This window comes from Hemicordylus capensis, chromosome 2, assembly GCF_027244095.1.
Source record: "Hemicordylus capensis ecotype Gifberg chromosome 2, rHemCap1.1.pri, whole genome shotgun sequence".
Lineage (NCBI taxonomy): Eukaryota > Metazoa > Chordata > Lepidosauria > Squamata > Cordylidae > Hemicordylus > Hemicordylus capensis.
This window is the reverse complement of record NC_069658.1, coordinates 213,264,298-213,286,676: the sequence shown is the minus strand read 5'-3', so window position 1 is coordinate 213,286,676 and position 22,379 is coordinate 213,264,298. Positions and strand designations below refer to the sequence as shown.

Here is a 22,379-nt window from a genome sequence, read left to right as displayed (position 1 = left end):
CGCCCGACATACGTTTGATCAATAAATCGCAGCCATTAAATCCGAAACAAAGCATCGGAAATATGAACGGCACCCTGCTGTCGGTGTAGGAACTGCGGTGCCACAACACAGGAAGTGTGGGACCACACTTCTGAGATACGCCGTAACCCCGTTGCAGGGTCTAAACCCCCCTGGCCTTCTAAGGTTTTAAAACTTTTTTAAAACTGTAAAGGTTTGGCCTGGTTTTCCAGGGTTTTAAAAATGGTTTTAAGTGTTTTAATAATGGTTTTGTGTTTTTTTAATAGTTTTTTATTTTAACCAGTTAATTGATTTTAGTTTTATTTTAATGTAAACCGCCCTAAGCCATTTTTGGAAGGGTGGTATAGAAATCAAATCAAATCAAATCAAAATAATAAATGCCCACTATTTCTATGTTTTCATTAGCAACCAAGCACTCCAGCTCGCCCATCTTGGCTCGGAGGATTCTGGCATTGGTTTGTTCATTATTAAATTTATATCCTGCTCTTTCTCTGAGGAGCCCAGAGCGGTGTACATGGTTGTGTTTATCCTCACAACAACCCTGTGGTAAAATAGGCTGAAAAATGCATGACTGCCCCAGAGTCACCCAGTGAATTTCATGGCTGAGTGGAGATTTGAACTCAGGTCTCTCCAGGCCTAGTCCAACACTCTAACCACTACACCACATATGGCTCTCTATATCAGCACCTATACACAGAGTCTCTTACCTGGCGTTGGCGTGTGCAATCTCCCTTTCTGTCACTTGACCTTTTTCACCAGCTGTCCTGGGTTTCCATCTGCTCTACTCCTGTTTCTATTCTATCCCCTTCTGGTTTATCTGAAAAGTTTCCACTCTCGCAGCTTAGGAGGTTTTGCTTGCCGAACCAGATACCACCCAGTTCCCATCGGTAACCTCCACCAGGCATCATTTTAAAAGCTGCTCTGCGACCTTTTTGATTTTAAGCACCAGCAGTTTGGTTCCATCTTGGTTCAAGTGCAACCCGTCCCTTTTGTACAGGCTTTAAAGGTAAAGTGTGTCGTCGAGTCGGTGTCGACTCCTGGCGCTCACAGAGCCCTGTCGTTGTCTTTGGTTTGGTAGAATACAGGAGGAGTTGACCATTGCCTCCTCCCACGCAGTGTGAGATGATGCCTTTCTGCATCTTCCTATATCGCTGCTGCCCGATATAGGCGTTTTTCCCATAGTCTGGGAAACATATCAGCAGGGAACAGAACAGAACTTTGTTACGGTCATAGACCAACATACAAGAAATACAAACAATGCACCATGTAAATAAAATTTAAAAAGAAGAGAGAAATATATAAACTACTTATTAAATGCATTGCTAAAGATCAGATCGAGTTTTGCAGATTATAAAACAAAACCTGGCCACTATATTAATAATTTTTTCATCTGGGTTAAGTAATAAAGACTTCAAATAAAAAACATCAGAGTGTCCTAAAAACTTAGACAATAAGGGGGAGATTAATCTCAAGCGGGCTTCCATAAAAAAATCACAGTGTTAAATTGAATGTGTACTGGTCTCCACTTGGCCAGAACTGCAAGGGCAGAGGCAGGCAGGGAAAGGGTACCAGCAGGGATTCGGACCTTTGCTTGCCCCGAAATGTATCCCAGTGCCTAACAAACCAAGACCCCTCCTCTTGGCACCACCGTCTCATCCATGCATTGAGACCCCACAGCTCCGCCTGTCTCACTGGTTCCCCATTGTGGTGTTTTAAACGCACCAGAGTGCGTCAATCAGGGGTCCTTAGTCCCACAACTTAGCAGGCTGGGGAACAGCAGGCAGCCTATGATTTGCATGGCAGAAATGGCATGCATCTGAAGAGCCCTTCTCTATGTAGAGCCCAGAAATCTCACCCCATGCTGTGTGAGCATTTCCCCAGCACTGCTCCTGTGAGCCTCACTGCAGGACCTAAACGGGATTGTTCTTTGGACAAAGAACAATCGATTCTCTTCCTTTCATAGGCCCATGTCCTACCACGGTGTAAACTGAAGAGTCTAGACAGGGGGCCCTGCTCTCTCTAGGCTTGTACAATCCCAGCATCTTGAAACACTGGTTGGCGAGCTGGAGAGCTGGTTAGAGGAGAGCTGGTCTTGTGGTGGCAAGCATGACTTGTCCCCTTAGCTAAGCAGGGTCCACCCTGGTTGCAGATGAATGGGAGATTAGAAGTGTGAGCACTGGAAAATATTCCCCTTAGGGGATGGAGCCGCTCTGGGAAGAGCATCTAGGTCCCAAGTTTCCTCCCTGGCAGCATCTCCAAGATAGGGCTGAGAGAAATTACTGCCTGCAACCTTAGAGAAGCCGCTGCCAGTCTGTGTAGACAGTCCTGAGCTAGATAGAACAATGGTCTGACTCAGTATATGGCAGCTTTCTATGTTCCTAAAATACCACCCGCCCCCGATCGGAAACCGAAGGCTGTTCTTTTCACTCTCCATTTTAAAAGTCGGAGGGGTCTCTGAAACCCTTTGGGTTCCCCAAAGGCAAGATTTTAAGCGTAGTAAGGTATTTAAGAGAACAGCTTCTTCACGAAGCCTGCTGCTTATTAATATTAACTGGGGACTGAGGTCCAGCTGCGGATGTCACCAGCTCGGTTGGTGTCATCTAGACATGAGATCCTTGCACAAGTTCAGTGCCAAACCGGTCCGGCACGCCGAGGTGCCACGTGGGGGTGGAGGGAAGTGGGGAGCAGCACCTTTAAAAGAGAGTGCAGCAGGGCCTTACCTGCTGACCACACAAATGGCATCACCGTCGTGGAGAACATGTGCATGCTGGCACCACACGCAGGCTGTTGGAGGAAGCGCCGTCGCAGCAGGAAGCTGCATGGGGTGGTGGAAAACCCCGACAGTGCCTCGGAGCGCCGAACCGGTTTGGCTCATGCGCGAACTGGCATGAACCTTGTTTCGTGTACACACTTAGTGGCGACTCAAGACTGGGCCTTTTCTAGGGTTTGGAACACACTTCCTAACGAAATTAGAGCCTCCCTTCTCTGGATGCGTAAAGAAGAATCTGAAAACATAGATCCTTTAAGAAGGATCTGAAAACAATTACTCAGGCTTTTAGTTTATATGGAGGTTTTTTTTAGTTTTAAGAGTGTTTATCTGTTTTTATCATTCTTTTAACTTGGTCAAGGTTTTAATTATTGCTGTGTTTCTAGATGGCGAAATGCCCGGAGACTTACCTGTGGGGCAGTATAAAAAATGTGCTAAATAATAAAACAAAGTGACCAAACCAAATGCCAAATACAGAATTTGGGCACACGTTTTGAAACGTGTGTGAAATCTCACCCCAGCTGTTGCCCTTCTTGGTGCCCCGAATTCTGCGAGAACCAAATTGAGACTTCAGAAAAGCATATGCCTCTGCTGCCAGCCATAAAGCTGGGCTGCAGAGACAGGCGAAGATCGGGAGCCTTGACAGCGGGCAGGTGGGTGATGCTGGGTGAGGGAGCGGCCCTCATCGGCTCATGCGCCAGCTCTGTCCGTACTTAATCTTCAAGTCCAGATGTTTGTTTGCTAAATATATGGGCTGATCCTTCTCAGCTGTAACACCAAATGCCCCAGAGAGCCTGGGAGGGCGTGGATTCCACACAGGCACGTTTTCTTTGCCATGGTTTCTCCTCTCTGCTCGTTTCTGTGTTTCACCTGCTGCTGCTGCTGCAGTTTCCTTGGATAAGGAGATATCTGAGCTCACCCTGTGTGGACATAGGAAGCTGCCATATACTGAGTCAGACCGTTGGTCCATCTGGCTCAGTATTGTCCACACAGATTGGCAGCGGCTTCTCCGAGATTGCAGGCAGGAGTCTCTCTCAGCCCTATCTAGAGATGCCAGAGATGAAATCTGGGGCCTAAGGCACTTCTCAACCCTTAAGGGGAATATTACAGTGCTCACACATGTAGTCTCCCATTCAAATGCAAACCAAGCTGGACCCTGCCTAGCAAAGGGGACAATTCATGCTTGCCGCTGCAAGCCCAGCTCTCCTCCCAGTTCTTCTCTGCCCCAACACTAATTTTCTACTCATACAGTGGTGAGCGTGTTTGCACTGCCTCAGTAATTGGGTGACCCTCTGAGGATAAAGACATTGTGAACGTTCCCAGTTCATAATGACCCTCAAGTGTGCAGATGGAACCAGAGAAAACAATATTTGTGTGCATCTCATGTTATTGACAGGGGAATAGACCTGTCTAGCTGACCTTTCATTTCAGAATGAATTCTGCAGGATGGCAACCTGGGTGTAATTTGTATGCCTGCAGCCTTCTCGGTGCAATCCTATGTGCGTCTGCTCAGAATTAACTCACCCCCAAGTATCAGGCAACGATGAAGGAGACGCATTCTGAAGGACTAAAAAGATGCAGCTAATCGGTTAGTGGGTTTTTAATTTTTTAACATGCGTTTTAAATGTTTTATATTATTTTTAGCTTTTACTTGCTGTTCGGTTAGATTGTAAACCGCCCTAAGGTTTTATATAGGGTGGTACTGTATATAAATATGACAAGCAAATAAATAAATGAATACATAAATCCAAATGCCTCCAAAAAACCTGCAAGCGGCAGTCAGAAGAGGCATTCCCTCCAGTGTGTGAGAGAAGGAGGAAGGCCTCATTTTCGAGAAGGCATTATTTCCTGTTTACAAGAGACAGGGGAATGCTTCGCCTTTAGAAGAAGCATTCTTTCCTGTATGGGAGAGAACAGTGAATGCTTCATCTTAAAAGAGATATGGGAGAGAGGGCCTTGTTTTCTAGTAGAAGCATTCTTTCCTGTGTAAGAGGGAAGTGGGAATGCTGAGATGATACCTGCTGCAACACACAGACAGAGGCACTGTAGAACTCTTCTGCTCATCCGCAGACTCAAATCCATCAGTTAATTGACTAGTGACTCTGGGCCAGTCACATATCTCTCAGCCTAACCTACCTCACAGGGTTGTTGTGGGGGTAAACATAACCATGGGCTCTGGGCTGCTTAGAGGAAGAGCAAGATATAAATGTAAAATAATTAATAATAATTAATAATAATAATAAAAATAAAATAATGCAAATAATAACATGGCACGGGTTGTAGAATTAAGCAGTTTTTGCGACAGAATCTAAAGCATTCCGTAACTCTGAAACCATAGTCCTGCCTCTGGCTATTTCTGCAGCGGTTGCATGCAGATAGAATTTTGTTGGATTTCAGAGACGCACGCAGTATGTTTCCTGAGATATCCATCGCAATTATGGAATCTGCAAGTTCTGGGCACAGAATTGCTCTTTGCAGTGGAAAGGAGCGGCCAGATGCAGGGAGTGTATTAACGTCACTCCAGCGGTAGGCCGCTTACGAGGATTGCTTCTCCCTTTTGTAGAGCCTCCTTTCATTAGCATTGTGTGCCCAGCGCCAGGCAGAGAAAAGGGAGCATTTTGGAGCCGATATTAAAAGCTTAGCAGCTTCGAGTGAGTAAATCAGTGCCAGAAACCGGCATCCTTTGCCCACCTCCATGGAAACAGAAGAGGTGGGGAGGACCCTGGGCGACAGATAATTATCCACAGAGCTCATGTAACGTGGTTCAAGGACTGTGCTGTGAAAGCAGCCACAAATAGATGCCGCTATCCTGGCAGAGATCCAAAATGTGGAGTGTTTAAAGCCTACAAGTTTTGGAAACATGGGGGCGCAGCGAAAGAGCCCCTCCTCCATTCGAGAAACCCTGTCTGACTCCTTTGTCACTTAGGGAAAGACAAAAGAGAGGCAAAGCGGGAACCCTCCGTCCTGGTAGGGTTTGTGGAATCACTTCCAGCTTCCAGTTTGCCTCTTGAACATGGCAACGCATTAGAAGTCAAAGCGAATTCAGGGCTGGTGAGCCCCGGGGAACATCGGCTGGGGTAGTTGAGACCAGCTGGGTGAGTTCACAGCGCAATTTCCCTGCAGGGGAGTAAGAGCAGGAGAGAGGGCGTGCCCTAAACTCCTGACTGTAGGCTCCCAATTGGCATCTGGTGGGCCACTGTGCGAAACAGGATGCTGGACTAGATGGACCTTGGGCCTGATCCAGCAGGGCTGTTCTGATGTTCCTGGCCGCAGGATCGAAGATGCTTTCCGTGGGAAAGGCTGACCTACCCTGAGACGAGTTCATCTGTTGTGCTGCTGCATGTGTGACACAGATCTGGCCTTGAAGAAGACAAACTCAAATAAATAAATAAATAAAATATCCCGCTCTTCCTCCAAGGATCCCAGAGCGGTGTACATAGTTAAGCTTCTCCTCACAACAACCCTGTGAAGTAGGTTAGACTGAGAGAGAAGTGACTGGCCCAGAGTCACCCAGCAAGTATCATGGCTGAATAGGGATTCGAACCCGGGTCTCCCCGGTCCTAGTCCTAACCACTGCACCACCTGCAGGGGTGACTCACACAGAGACGCAAAGTGCAGCCTCTGAGAGCTGGTCATACAAGTACAGGCAGGGCTGGAAAAGACTCTGGCCACACCCGCGGAAGCGAGAAGAAGCTCTCTTCCTAGTCATTCCAAGAGAATAAGGTCTCATGTGGTCGCGTCTGGTCATTCTGGCACCTGCAGACCCCACCTGGCCGCTTTCTTATTTCCAGCACCAGCCCTGCCTGAAAAGCCACACACGCCAGGAACACAATTGCCAAGATTCTTTTTAATAAACAGAGACCGCACAGGCTTCCAAGACGGCCATGAGTCCCTTGCAGACTGACAACCGTTGCAATCAGTGGCTTCTGGCATGGAGAAACCTCCTTTCATCTCTTGAGTGGACCCCATAAACACCCCCAGTTTCTGCCATTTAGGCCCCGGTTGCTCATGCTCCCCCCCTTCTATTGATGCACCCTTCTACATTACCACCTATCTCATGCCTCTGGGCGGGAGCCCTATTTTAAAAAAAGCAAACTCGCACCATCCCCATAAGGTTATATATCCCTTCTTTTTAGACAACCACCCCCCCTTAGTCATGCCAACACCCCCCTGTGACAATTTATGGAGACAAGGTTGCCTTTCCTTGACCTCAAGACTAGTGAGTGGCCATTTTGGGAGACCCTTGAAAGACTGGGGAAGGGCCCCATCCTTAAAAATAAATAAATTTCCCCATTCTTCCTGGGACCATTCTAACCCAAATTTACATTGTGGAAGAAATCCTTGAAGTAGCCCAAGCCAAGGAAAGAGTCGCCATCTTGGTCAGGCTTGGCCATTCTGCTAGGAATGTTGGGAACTGGCCGCCATGTTTTGGGGTGTTTTTTTTAACGGTTATGTTCCTGCAAACCAACTGTATCATCTTATCTAACGTTAGAAATCCCACGTCTTATAATCAACGTCGTGACAGCCCGGTTAGTTTGAGCCAGTTTTCCACCAGTTGCTCCCACTTTAACACACCCCTTTAAACGGATTCTCCTTCTAAATAGATCTATATAACAGGACCCTGCTCTTCTTCATGCATTTGACAGTTCCCTGCGTCAGGGTCCATTCCCATAACTGCTCCCATCATGGGACCCCTTCGAGATGAGTGGAACCCCTCCACTCAACCCAAGTTGAAGAAATCCACCTCTCCCTGCATCTTCGGGAGTATGGTTGACCCACAGAGTGCCCATCCTATCTAGGAATCCAGGGCCCTTTCCCCTATCCCACCCTTGTGTAAATAAATCCTTCTCGTGCCTACAGGGGACAGCTTGGGTACGACCTCGTGCTTTCCTGTAAGATACATTATTTCCCTCTGACAAACACCCCCCGACCCTTTATTCATGCCTCATGAACCTCCATGAAGCCTCCCTCACAATACTGAAGAAGTGTTGCTGATACAACAGAGGCCCACAACTCTGCTCAAAGCCTCTCCTTCACCGCATGGATTGACCAATGGCCGCCATTTTGAGATGCAGCTAACGCCTCTCCCTAGTGGAAGGCGAAGCACCATCGCCATCTATCCGAGGCTGCATGTCTCTTCCTCGCTTCTACACTTGTATCGTGCCAGTGTGTAATACTTGGAGCACAGAATTCAACCCCTCTGGAGACTCTTGCTGAAAACAAGTTACTGGTCCTCATGATTGCCTGGCCAGTGTTGGAAACAGGATGCTGGGCTGGATGGTTTTAAAAAAATCTGATCCAGCAGATGCAATGTCTTGTGTTCTTAGATGGACCTTACAGCACCCATTTAGCCATGAAAACTCCAAAGAGCCTCTGCATTCTACCTCTGGATAACCAAATTCTGGGAGGAGACAAACAGTGAAGGCAAGTCTGTTGCCTTCATGCTCTGCTTGGGAGTTGACCAGAAGCATCAGGTTAGCCCTTGCAGACAACCAGAAGTTGGATGCGAGGGTCTTCACCAGCAAAGCCATTTGTCATTCCCCCTGCATCCCCACACCCCTTGATAGTCTCCCTGTCCAATGTGTGAGCCAATCTTCCACCACAAGAAAAAGATCAGGCCAAACATTTTCCTCCAAAGTGTTTGGGGGTAACCTCCCCCCTGCCTCCCCCCACCCCAGCTCTCCTTTGCTTACTTTGGGACAGTGAGCGATGTACAGATTTGAGCCAGTTTGGTCCAGAGCTGAAGAAAGCATCTTGTGATCATCTTGCCGTAGGACCTGACCTTTAGGGGTAAACCCACCTCTACGACACATCTGCCCACTGCCGATTTCGCCAAAACACATCCTGACGGCCCACCTTGCTCAAGGGAACACCCTGGGTCCCTTCCATGTCATTTAACCCCCACCCTTCCCCCCCTTGCCCTCGTTGGTTTTACAATCAGTAATTAAGAATAAATTACAGCTGTCCTTAATACCACGAACACCTAGGGTTTGTTTGGTTTTGTGTCGGAAAATCCAGCCCATTTTTCTTGGAGAACTCTTCAAAGTCATCCAAGCCCAGGACAGAGGAAAGTAAGACATGGCAATCCAGTAACAGGAGAGCTAGTTTCTCGATGGACCCCCCCTCTCTTGAGAAAAGCGGCCCCATCTGATCCCAGGAGTCGAGGATACTCTGTCATTTCAGTCAACGTTATCGTCTAATCCAACCCTCACAGCTATACAACTCTGGGGGAAGGGACGTCTTTATCTTGATTTCTCAATATGGTAGTCCGGAAGGACACCCATCCTCCGTTCACGTCCTGGTCTCAAAATCCTCTCCATCTCATTCGAGTCCAGGATGGCATGGGTGGACAGAATTATTCCTTAAATCTCCGACTGGCTTGGATCTTCTTGTAGTAGTTTTCGGTCTCTTCCGTCGGCCCGTCCTTCTCTCCCACCGTCAAACTGGTCGGTTTCCGGCGCAGTGTCGACTCCCGGCTGGCAGCACTCAACATGTTTTCTGCGGGGCTGGTCTCTGCCAATGCCACGCCACCCCCCACCCCTGCGGTGACGTTGATGGTGGCGACGCTGCCATAGTGGGTTTCGTCCTGCTCAATGTCGCTGACGGAGGAGCCGGGGGACACACCGGCACTCTTGGCAGGCCGGAAGCTGCGATAATCTTTGCCCATCTCGTTGAGGTCGTAGGTATCTTGGCCGTCGGAGGCCTTCTGTGTTGCCTTCCACTCCCAAGGCCCATTCCCAGAGGACAAGTGGACGACGGGATGGTGTGGGGCGTGGGCGTCGATGGTGACAACGCTAGAGCTGTCCCTTTCTGACGGAGAGCGGTACTGGGAGGAATCGGAGCTGGTGGAAGAGGAGGAGGTCTCGGAGTGTTTGGGGGTCACCGACACCAACCCCTGTTGCTTGGACATCGCAATGACCTGCATGAGGCGGGGCGGGTTGGCCACCCGTTGGGCCGTCCCTTTCTCGGCCATCATCATCCACTTGGCTCGCACGGCCGAGCTGCTTTTGGGCGAAATGTTAGCCCCAGCATTGGCTTGGCTCTCCTCGGGGATGTGGACCAGTTGCGAGGCCCCCGGTCTGGGCTGGATGAGCACCCGAGGCCCCATGGAGGCTCGCTCGGCAGTCCGGGCCTGCACCGTCGGATACAAGGAGGGTGGGATGTGCTCCTCATCTTCGCCCACCAAGGAGTCCGAGCCGACACGCCTGGCCACTTCCTCCGCTAAGGTCATCCCATGGCCTTCCACTGACTTCTGCTTCCATTCGGTGATCAGCTGCTTGGAACGGGAGGCATCCACTGGGACGTGGATGGTCATGTGGCGGCGAGCGGGGTCATCCATGGACGGGGTATTCATCCGTGGCAACGTGTTGCTGAAGGTCACCATATTCTCCTTGCCCATTGGGCTCCGGGGGGCCAAGAGGTCCACGTCGACGCTGGCCCGCTTCAAGCTGCCCAGAGAGTTCTTCTCCCGCTGTACCTGCTGGTTGATCCCCTCCAGGCGGGTCTGTGGATTCAGCTCATCGGTGCTGACGGATTTGTTCTGGTGGTAAACTGAGTCGTGGCCACGCTGGGTGAGAGCTCTCAGGGCGTCCTTCGGGGGCGGATTAGACAGGGCCTTTTCTGTCGGCGCCCGGAAATTCCCCACTGCGTGGTATGCCTGTGTGCGGCGAGAGGAGACGGAGGTTATTTTATTTAAAACGTTTAAACAGAGCGACCTCAGGGTAGCTGTCGGGAAACATAAAATATAAATAAAGACAGAGTGGGCAAACCATCACAGCCAGGGCAGAAAGAATAAAAATGCAACAAACAAACAAACAAAAACCACCAAACACAGGATACATGGGCCTTCACTGCCTGCTGAAAAGCAAGGGGGCCTCATGAGTCAAGGAGTGCCACATGCTGGGGCTGCTACCGAGAAGGCCGTGCTGGGCTAGAAACCGAAGACTTCATCAGGGGAGAAGGAAGCATTCTCTGTGCCCAGCTTGTGGTTCTTTGCAGTTGGAAGAACCATGCCATGCAACTGTTTGGAACTGTACCACTACACAGCGCAGCAGGGAAGGGATTGTGTGATATTGCATGGCTGACGGCTTCTTGGTGTCAAAAAACCTGCCACCTGTGTCAAAGACAGATGCTAGCTTTCTAAGTGCAGGGATCCTGGTGACTTGAGAGAGCATCCCTGACCTGCCATGACCTCCCCAAGGAGGGCCTAGGCCACATAATACCCAGAGTACGGACGGTGTGCCCTTTGCCCTCGCCCCACCAGACAGTGGGATTTGGAGAGGCAGAAGCTTACCAGGTAGGCTGCGATGCCGGAGCCAATGAGGAAACCCACGTAGACGTCGATGGGGTGACTCCGGTACTGGGTGATCTGGGTCAAGCCGCAGATGCCAGCCGCAATAGCAAAAGCAAAGACCAGGATGGGCTTGAGGAGTTTGGTGCTGTCCGAGATGATCGAGTTGAAGTACATCTGCAAAGAACACCACAGCCTCCTTGTGAGCAGGCCAAATGCTGGCTGCATTTTTTCCCCTTTGCAACAAATCTGTCAGCACCCTCCATTCTGCTCTTTCTGCTGCCAGCCCTCTGAGGCCGGCCCTGTTTTCATTCTGCACACGGCAGGGTGGAAACGGAGGTGGGGAGGGTCAGTCCAGGCCCACGCCAAAGTCTCCACCAGTCCCCTCTAACAGGGATTCCCAGATGTTGTGGTTGACTACAACTCCCAGCATCCTCAGCTGCAATAGCCTTTGCTTGGGGATTGTGGGAGTTGTAGTCAACAACATCTGGGAACACTGGTCTCTGTTGGAAGCGAAGGACTCTGCGCTGTCTCATGTCTCAATGACAGAGGAGGATAGATCAGTGAGTCAGAGGGCTAGAGGGGTCAAGACATGGGTCATTCCTCCTTTCTACTGCTCCAACACTATCCCTTTGGTATGGAGATTGCTACTCTCAGGGACTTCCTACCTGCCTGCCTCTTCCTCTTCCCTTTTTCTTCTCCCTTGCCACACACACACACACTCCTCTCTCCCTGTACCATGTGTGCAGAGATACAGAAACCTTCCCTCTGCATCCAGCTAGCTAGCTAGCTAGATTAGAGATCCTATCTCTCCACTTTCCTAGCTAGAATGGAGTTCTCCAATAAAGACTCCTTATATTGATTTGAAACGATGAACTGGCTCCAAGTTTCTTTTGCTCTCAACATACACACATGCCCAGGCAGACTCCGCTGTGTTGTGCCTCTGTGCACTCTGCTGTAATAGAAGGGTAGCTTTTACCAGAGAGAATTCCCAACAGTCTCCACCCTGCCCGACATCTCATAATCACGTTCTGGTTCTCTCCAGCGCTCACCCAACTCCCCCTGCAACTCACGCACAAGAACATAAGAGCTCTGCTGGATCAGTCTGGAGAAGAGCTGGACTTGTGCGGTGTTCCCTTTAAGGCGTGCGCATGTGTGTGCGCTCACACTTTTTTGATGTCCGCTCAGTTAATTTTAGATCCCGCTCAGGTTGAATCAGGAAGACCCCATTCTGAATGCAGGTGCGTGCACACCCTGCCTTGATACTGCCGCCCAGAACAAAATTAATTCAAAGCACAGATGAAAAAAATTAGAGAGCACACTGGTCATGTGGTAAGCAAAGATGCGCCGTCAAGTCGGTGTTGACTCCTGGCGCCCACAGAGCCTGTGGCTGTCTTTGGTAGAATACAGGAGGGGTTTGCCATTGCCTCTTCCCACGCAGTCTGAGATGATGCCTTTCAGCAGCTCCCTATATCGCTGCTCCCCGATATAGGTGTTTCCCAGTCTGGAAAATATACCAGCGGGGATTTGAACCAGCAAATTCTTGCTTGCTAGGCAAGTTATTTCGCCACTGTGCCATTAGGTGGCTCGGTCTTGTGGTAGAAAGCATGAATTGTCTCCTTTGCTAAGCAGGGATCCCCCTGATTTGCATTTGGATGGGAGACCGTGTGTGTGTGTGTGTGTGTGTGTGTGTGTGTGTGTGTGTGTGTGTGTGAGCACTGTAAGATATTCCCCTTAAGGAATGGGGCCGCTCCAGGAAGAACACTTGCATGCTTGCAAACAGAAGGTTCCAAATTCCCTCCCTGGCATCTGGGCCGAGAGAGATTCTTGCCTGCAACCCTGGAGAAGCCACTGCCAGTCTGTGAAGACAATACTGAGCTAGATGGACCAAGGGTCTGACTCAGTTTATGGCAGCTTCCTATGCTCCTATGTTCTCAAGGCCCATCTAATTCAGCAGGATGCTGAATTAGATGGGCCTTGAGAACATAGGAGCATAGGAAGCTGCCATAAACTGAGTCAGACCCTTGGTCCATCTAGCTCAGTATTGTCTTCACAGACTGGCAGTGGCTTCTCCAGGGTTTCCCACAATGTGGCTTCTCCATTGTTTCCCACAATGGCCCACCAGATGCCTCTAGGACACCCAAAAGCAGGAGATGAAGGCAGGCCTCACTCCCACCAGGTTCAATCCCTGGCAGCATCTCCAGGTAGGGCTGGGAAAGACCCTGCCTGAAACTCTGAGAAGCTGCTGCCAGTCAGTGTAGACAATGCTGAGCTACATGGACCAGCCAAGGGTCTGACTTGGTAGAAGGCGGCTTCCTACATCCCTATGGAGCCATCCTTCCTTTGAACCTGGAGGTAACCTACAGCCTACAGACTAATAGACGTGCCCTCCATAACTTTGTCTAAGCCCCTTTTAAAGACACCAACTGGTAGCCATCACCACATCCCGTGGCAGAGAGTTCCATCGGCTAATTATGCTCTGTGAGCTCGCTGATCAGTGGGGAAACTCACCGACACGTAGACAGCAGCAAAAGCAGAGAGGGTGGCATGCTGAGACGGGAAGGTTTTCCTGCAAGGGAGAAAGGAATGGTTGCACAGACACAACTGCTGTCCTTTTCAATGGTAAGCCACCCTTTCCAGCCCCGCTAGCAAATCCCAGGTCTGAGCTGTGTAGCAGTTCATGTTTAGCAAAGAGAGCTGGTCTGGTGGTAGCAAGCATGACTTGTCCCTTTAGCTAAGCAGGGTCTGCCCTGGTTGCATATGAAAGGGAGACTAGAAGTGTGAGCACTGGAAGATATTCCCTTCAGGGGATGGAGCCGCTCTGGGAAGAGCATCTAGGTTCCAAGTTCCCTCCCTGGCAGCATCTCCAAGATAGGGCTGAGAGAGATTCCTGCCTGTGACCTTGGAGAAGCCGCTGCCAGTCTGTGTAGACAATACTGAGCAAGATGGACCTATGGTCTGACTCAGTATATGGCAGCTTCCTATGTTCTTTTGTAAAGCTTTTCTTCATGCAGAGGAGTTGAGGTCTTGCAAGGAGGCCTTGTTTTGATACAGCACTTGAGGTTCAGCAGGGCTTTTGTTAATTCACTTGCAGAGGATCTACAAAACCCTTTCCTTTCTTTCATGCCTCTTTAGGCTCTATCATTTCATTCTGCTGCAAGTGAAGCCTGTACCTCAGTGGCCCTTGGAGAGAGAAGAGTTCTGTTTTAGCAGCAAATCTGTATCCTGGATTTGAGAATCGTTAATAGAACAGCATTCTTCTCCTGCGACCTGCCAATTCAGTTAGTGCCTGAAGGTGAAATCTCCCTGACGGTGAAACTGGCCCAAACATAGGAGACTTTATTATAACATTTATAGATATTTTTTTTACATAATTGGAAAATAAGGAGGCAAAATTGATCAGATAGCAATAGCAATAGCACTTACATTTATATACCGCTTTATAGCCAGAGCTCTCTAAGCGGTTTACAATGATTTAGCATATTGCCCCCAACATTCTGGGTACTCATTTTACCGACCTCGGAAGGATGGAAGGCTGAGTCAACCTTGAGCCCCTGGTCAGGATCAAACTTGTAACCTTCTGGTTACAGGGCGCCAGTTTTACCACTGCGCCACCAGGGGCAGATGTTACCCTGAGATCAGATTTCAGAACAGGACAGAGAGGGATAAGCCAGGAAACTGAGCAAGTCGTAAGACTGGAAGTACCGTCTAACTTGAAACCACCTTCCTCTGGTTTACCTCTGTTTCCATTTCCCTGCCTTCCTCTCCTGTCTCCCTTGTGTCATTTTCTTGATTGTATGCCCCCTTGGGGCAGAGACCTGGTCTCCTGTACTGAAATAACTATATACACTTTCCTGGTCTACCCCAGCACCCATTTGCTTTCCTAGGTGATGTTGTGTTGAATCTAGACTGGAAGCCGTTTGGGGCAGAAACCGGACCTCTCACATTTGGGGAAAGTTCACCAAATGTCCACCAGAGCAGCACTAGAAATCAATAATTGTGAGAAAGAGGAAGGTTGCACCTGGCTGAAAGGATGGCGTGTTGGTCTTGCCCTGAGCAGATGTCCTGAGTGATGTAGGGGTTGGAGTCGCAGGAGATTCCCAGGAGGGTGTAGTTGGGTTTGCAGACCGTCAAGAAGAAAGGGGCGTGGTACCCTGTGGCCAGCTGGATCACGTCGGTCACCAGCGCTGTGGCGCAGAGTCCAAAGACATGGACACCTGCAATGGGGTGTGTGTGTGTAGATAGGAGTTTAATTGCAGTCACTGTTTTGGCCCTGAGCCTGCCCAGAACGCCAGCATCTGTGCCTCTGAGCATGTGCCAAATGATTTTAACGCCTCCAAAGAGTCGCTCCACAGCTTTCCCTGATCTGAGACCGAGGTAGAAGGCTGCAGGTTCAGAGCAGGCACAATTTATTTATACCGGGGCTGCTCAACTTCAACCCTCCAGCTGTTTTTGGACTACAACTCCCATAATCCCCTGCCTCGTTGGCCCATAGCCAGGGATTATAGGGGTTGTAGGCCAGCATCTGCAGGAGGGCTGAAGTTGAGCAGCCCTGATTTATATGGGTTTAGGAATGTTTTTGTATCCCTCCTTTTCACAGTGTCCAAAGCGGGAAAACTATTGAATCCCAACAATGTACCATCAATTAAAAAAAAAAAAAAAATTCCTTGAATTGTAACCTGCTTGGAGATGCCCTATATCAGGCAGTTTATGCATATAATAAAATAAATTACTGAATTGTAAAATGGCATAACTTCCCTAAATACCTGCCTGGAGGCAGTAATGGGCTGGATGAGGGATAACAAACTGAAACTGAATCCAAATAAGACGAAGTTACTGATGGTGGGGTGGGGGTCTATCATTCATTCATTCATTCATTCATTCATTAGATTTGTATACCGTCCTTCCAAAATGGCTCAGGGGCTGTTCACAGCATGATAAAAACAATTAAAACAAATTAACAATTAAAAACTATTGAAACACAATAAAACCAATAAAACAGCTAAAAGCACTGAAAATCAGGGCAACAATTTAAAACAATTTAAAAGTTAATCATTTAAAACCCTGGAAGGCCAGGCCAAATGGGTAGGTTTTAAGGGCTCTCCTGAAGGACGGCAATGATCTCAAATTACGAATTTCTGCCGGGAGTGCATTCCACAGCCCAGGAGCAGCTATAGAGAAGGCCCGCCTCTGGGTTGCCACCAGACAAACCGGTGGCAACTGGTGACGGACCTCCTCAGATGATCTTAAGGTGTGGTGGGGATCATGTCAAAGAAGGCGCTCTTTTAGATAACTCGGACCTAAGCCATTCAGGGCTTTAAAGTCTAGACCCAAGAGATGGTTTAGATCGGTCTGTTCTGGATGGGGTTATGGCTGATACATCAGCTTTGGCTGATACGTCAGCTACTCCCATTTCTGGAGGTAAATGACCTTAAAACAGTAGTACATATGCTGGTAACCTCCAGGCTTGTCTGCTGTAATGCATTCTACGTGGGGCTGCCTTTGTACGTAGTCCAGAAACTGCAACTGGTATAGAATTAGGTAGCCGAGTTGGTCTCTGGGACAACACGAAGGGACCATATTACACCGATTCTGAAAGAATTGCACTGGCTGCCGATATGTTTCCAAGAGAAATACAAAGTGCTGATCATAACCTATAAAGCCCTGAATGGCTTAGGTCCAGGGTACTTAAGAGAGGTACTTAAGAGAGGTCCAGTTACGGTAGCCTCTGGCTTGTCTGGTAGCACCTCAGGGCAAGGCCTTCTCTGTGGCTACCCCAGGGCTTTGGAATGCATTCTTTTCCAAAATAAGAGCTTCTCCATCTCTGATTGCTTTTTTTTTTTAAAGACCCGTAAGACACACCTGTTTTCTCAGGTGTTTAGTGAAAGCTGATTTTAAACTTCTTGGTTGTTCTATGCTGTGAAATTGTTCTGTGAATTGTTTGTGAATTCTATTTATTCTGTGAAACTGTTTTAATTTTGTTTTATTGATAGATAGACAGACAGACCCCCCCCCCCGAGATGTCCCTATATCAGGCAGCTTATAAATATAATATAATAAAATAAATTATTGGATTGTAAACCACCTGGAGACATCCTATATCAGGCATGCATAATATATGCATGCCTATAAACACATAATATATATATACAATACCTATAAATACAGTATAATAAAATAAATAAGACCAGTACTATTAAACCGGAGACAGAGCCACAGCTTTTTAAAAAAGTAATTGCTTTTTAAGAGAATGCGGCTAGATTGCAAGCAACCGCTTGCCTGGGGTGAATCGGGATCACCAAAGGAGACCAGCTTTTTTATTATTGTTTTCCCAAAGTTTCCTCTGTTTAAGCTAACACAGTATGTGTGGCCAGTGAAGAGCAGTTTGTCTGCAAAAAGTATAGGCCACGGTTTTATTTTGTCAATGGAAAACTCACCCCTACAACCTGCCCCAGCCCCCCGGCGGAAAGTGGAGGAGGCAGCAAAACTTACCCACAAATCTGACCGTCCTGCGTAGGAAGGAGTTGAAGTTGCAACCGCCAGCATTGATGCTGCCTTCAGAGCTGCCGCGGCCCTTCAGCTTGGACTGCAGGCAATAGATGATCCCTTCGCCCACCATGATCTGTGGGGAGAGAAGAGCAAAGGGGAGGGGGCTTCAGTGCGAAAGCTGATCCCTCTTCCTCTGCTTCTCTTGGGCTGCCCTGGGGGGATCAAAGCTTGAAGGATAGAAATATGATCTCACACCCTGAAATATGGGGAGGGATTTTGTAGCAGTGAAACTTCGGCTGCAGATTGGCTGGGCTGCCCTTATGTCACAGAAGGCATGTGCGTGTGTGTCTGTCATTGGCTGAGCTACTCTGAACCGAAGGCTGCCATTGGCCAAGAGCTGATTCGATCTCAGAGGGAGCCCCAGCAGGCAACTCTGGGGAAAGGGGTGTTGCGAACTTTTTATTTTTGAAAGAAAAACGATGAAGGGGGACGTGAAAGCGGTTTGTTGTTCAATTGTACATGGTCTAGGAGTTTCCAGTCCCCAGGTGTTGCTGGACTGCAACTCCCATCATCCATAGCCATGATGTCTAAAGGCTGATTGAAATGGATTATGGAAGTTGTAGTTCTTTGACATCTGGGGCCCCAAGGTTGGGTATCCTGGTGGAGAGAATGTGGGGAGAGAGACGTTTTTTCTGCCTCATAGTCCTGGAACTCAGGGCTCATTTAGTGAAGCCGAGAGGCAGTACATTAGGACAGAATTACGTTTGGAACTCACTGCCACAAGACGTGGTGATGGCCAAAAGCTCAGATGGTGTGAAGGGGATTAGAAAGGTTCGTGTAGGAAGAGAGATCTACTGACAGCTCTTAGTCACTGTGGTGAAATAGAACTTTCATGTTCAGGAGTAATATCAATTCTGGGGTACAGCTGCCTCACTGCCCCACTTGTGGGATTCCCAGAGCTATTTGGCTGGCCAGGGCCATGGGTTTGATCCCAGAGGACTCCTCTTATGGGGATTAGATGCACTGCATTCTGCGGGGGCAGGCCTATCACCTGCTATTAGCCATGGCAGCGACGAACGGAGCCTCCAGATGCAGAGGCACTCTACCTCAGAGTCTGGGGATGAACAACAGAGGAGCTCTGCAGCCTTCAGGCCTGCGTGCAGGCTTCTCAGTGAGGTCTCGGGCTGTCCCCTGTTGGAAACAGGATGCTGGGCTTGATGGGCCTTTGGTCTGATTCAGCAGGGCTCTTTTCAGGGGGCTAGGAAATGGAGAGGAGCAGGAGAACTGGAGGAGGAACTACGGACAAAGAGAAGAGCCACAGAGACGTTGAAGGCTGGGAATGTCTTTGTCAGCTCTTTGAAGCCTTCAGGAAATTAATGAGCGGCTTGAAGGGCGAGCAGGACACAGCCTGGAGAAGCTCTGAAAGAAGAGAAGGGGAGAGGGGGTCGTGGAAGCCCGAAGCTACTCACGGAGGCTGCTGGGGCCGCGAAGGCCAGGCTGAGGAGCATAAGAAGTGGGATCATCTCCTCGTTGGTCTCCACGTAGGGCATGGAGAGGGCCCGGTCATAGCACTGGAAGCCCACCTTGGCTGGCTTGAAGAGGTCCGTCAGCTCCAGGAAGTAGAGGGTCACGATGGAGGAGGCCACGATGGGCAGCTGACGGGGCGGAAGAAGCAGGCGGGTGAGGTCGGAGGAGCGAAGGCTGGGCTCCGGGAGTCTGTACGAGGCGCCACCATGGGCCAGATGTGGGTGAGGCGGCCCCCGGGGCAGGGAACTTCTACCCTAGTCTTTTGGCTACCCTGCGCCCCCCCCACTTCATTGTGGTGGTCCTCCTCCTCCTCCCTCCTGCAAAAGGCTCCCACTCACCTCGACAAAGTAGAAGCAAGGGAGGAGAGTCATGCTGTCTTTGGGGGCCTTGGGTTTGTCCTTCGAAGAGATCATGGTGTCAGCGGTGGGATCTGGGGGACGGGTGCAGGAAGAGGGAAGGAGGGTCTCAGCTCAGGTTCTGATGGATGGAAGGAAGGAAGGAAGGAAGGAAGGAGAGGTGGAAGTTACTGCTGTGGGTCATTAGAGAGAGAACAGTCAGGAACCATTCGGAAGTGGTACAGTCCTCCCCACAGACAGTGGAAATCACTGCAGCAGGACGTGGGTTATAACTTTTCCAAATCAGTTAAGAACAATACACAACACGGATTCCCACATTCCCGCTGCATAATCAATGTCATTGGTTATCGTACGCAATATTGAGATGGATTGTTGTGATTCAATAGATAAAAGTGGAGTAGACACTCTAAAAATGAATATAAGGAGAAGTTCTGGGGGTGTTTTGACTCAGCCCTCTTTCCAAGGGGGTAGGGGCCTCCTTGGCTCAGTGGAAGAGCCCCTGCTTGGCCTGGGGAAAGTGGTCCCAGGTTCAATCCTTGGCAGTGTTTCCAGGGGGGTCTTGGAAAGACTCCTGCTGCCTGGAACCAAGGAGAGACACTGCCACCAGTCAGAGTAGGAAATACTGAGCTAGATGGACTAAGGGTCTGACTCAGTATTGGGAAGCTACCTATGTTCCTAACCCGAGAATGGCATCTCAGGGCTTTCAGGAAAGGATCCGGACTCTCCCCACAAATTTTGGAGGCTTGTTGATCTTCCTAAGGGTGTCTCCCCCAGCTGCAGAAGGCAACGGGCACAATCCAAGGTGTCATCAAACTGTACCACAATGCATGGGTCCATGACAGTCCTTTCTCTTTCAACTCCCTGCACCTGGTATTCAGAGGTACACTGCCCCTGTACACAGCAGCTCTATTGAGCCCTGGATAGACCCGCCCGGCTGAATATGTCCAATCCTTTTTTCAACCGACATCAAAGCTAGCATCTGATGCAACATCTTGTGTCAGTGAGTTCCACAGGGATCCCGTGACAAGCAGCTGCCCAATTTGCCGGGCTGCCACTGAGCTTTAAAAACAAAAACAAAAAACCACAAGTGGCCATCCATGGCTGTATTTTTACAGACGGTTCGAATTATTCTCAACAGACTCGGACTCTGGCACCTGGGGCCAAAGCGATATCTAAGCCAGCGCCCATGGCCAACTCTGGTGGCAGCGGATTCCACAGGCATCCCCATGACAAGCACTTGACAGCTCCTGGGCTCCTAACAGGGTCACAAGTGGCTCAATGGCACTGTGTTTTGCAGATCTTTTAGGAATTGTGCTTTCTTTTCGTTTCCGCTCTCCTGTGGACCAAGCTAGCTCGGGAAATGATGGGAGACCTGGCCGACTGTCTTTAGATACTAGCACACCAACAAAAATGGTCCTCAATTTCAGGCAGCCTCCTTCTTTTTAAAAGCAGAAAAACCTGCCCAGCACGTGCGATTCCCGAAAATGGCACGAAGGGACCCCCTTTCTTTTTGTCCGGTCTCAGCATCCTCCCAGCTGCCATGGGCGGGGGACCTCTGGGAGCATCCTTCCCAAGAGCGGTGGTGGTGGCACTACTTCTGGGGTGTGTCCCAACGTGGGAGCAACGGGGGGGGGGCAGCCGCAGGGCTGGCCTTGGGGTGGGGTGGGGTTCCCGGGCACCGGCTGGACGGGCGTGATGGGATCCGATCCAGCCCTTTGTCTGGAAGGGAGGCGCAGAATGGCGGGGGGGGGTGTCTGGCTGGCAGAAACGTCTGAAAGGCGGGGGGGGCAGCAAGGGTGTCCCTATAACTGAGCAGATGGTTTCAAAGAACCCGCCCCCCCCAGCTCCACCCCTCCCTATTTTCTTCATCGTCTCCCTTACTCCGAGGGACCACGGGGGAGAGGGATGAACACGGCCCCCCCTCCCCTAGCTAAACCCCTGTTGGCGGGGGGGGGGAGAGATGGATCCTTCCACTTACCTGCCCGACATCATCAGTGATGCGCGGCACACCTGTCCCACGAGGCGGGATGGGGCACCCCCGGGGCAGCGCCGGAGCCCCCTCCCTCCCTCCGAACCGCCTGCCTCAGCCTCGGCGTTCTCCGTGCTGCTGAGCTCCGACCGGAGCCGCTCCTCGCCCCTCCTCTGCTGGGCTGGGATTACTGGGGAGGGGGCTCGCGCGGGGAGGGGCCCCTCGCGCTCTTGTCCTGCCCCTCGCGCCCGGGGGGGGTGGGGGTTGTCTCTCGGGAAGAGCAAGAAAATAGATGGGAAATGTTGCCCAAGGAGGTTTCTCAAGGCAATCCAGGAGGAGAGGGAGGGAGGGGTGTGTGTGTGTGTGTGGGGTCTCTTTCTTTCAGGATCGATCTCCCGCTCTCTCTTTTTCTGGGGGGGGGAGCCAAGAATTCCCACCTGTCCCCACCTGTCAAAAAAAAGTGACAAATGAAATCTCGCCTTTTCTCCTCCTCCAGTAAAAATAGCTTGTGTGATTGTGTGTGTGTGTGCGCGCGCGTTTGTGTGTGTCTCCAGCTGCTGCAGAGCTGCACACAAAGGGGAGAAAGCCGGGAGGGGCACCGGTTTGATTTGTGGGGGGAGAAAGGGAGGAGGAGCGGAGTGGCTGTGCGTGCGTGCCTGCGTGTGTGTGTGTGTGTGTCTGTGTGTGTTTTGCTCACTCTGGTTTCCATAGAGAGGGATCCCGGCTAGGATACTACTAGCCAGTGGGGAATTAAAATACAGAGGTTTTATCTTTGTGGAGGCAGAAGGAAAGGCAGAGGGAGAGGGGACCCCCGGCCCAGGGGGAAAATTGGGGATTCAGGCAGGATGAGTTTTGCTGCGTATGAGAGAGCAGCAAAAGGCAAGGGTGCCTCTGAGCATGAGCAGAGAGCATCTCCTTCTCCCCTTAGGCGTCTGAGGAAGCGGTTTCCTGGGGGGTGGGGGT

The 22,379-nt window shown here is 50.1% G+C and overlaps 1 protein-coding gene across 1 annotated transcript; it reads right to left on the bottom strand.

The window, feature by feature from the left end:
* Window positions 1-6,617: 6,617 nt before the first annotated feature.
* On the bottom strand, window positions 6,618-21,976 carry PLPPR3 (phospholipid phosphatase related 3). Its single transcript, XM_053301676.1, has 8 exons — window positions 21,426-21,976; window positions 19,430-19,568; window positions 19,034-19,219; window positions 17,568-17,697; window positions 15,097-15,292; window positions 13,587-13,644; window positions 11,079-11,252; window positions 6,618-10,442 (listed from the first exon to the last, which is right to left on the bottom strand). Exons 2-8 carry the CDS (start codon window positions 19,502-19,504, stop codon window positions 9,141-9,143), a joined length of 2,121 nt encoding a protein of 706 aa, XP_053157651.1. The 5' UTR covers window positions 19,505-19,568; window positions 21,426-21,976; the 3' UTR covers window positions 6,618-9,140.
* Window positions 21,977-22,379: the final 403 nt, after the last annotated feature.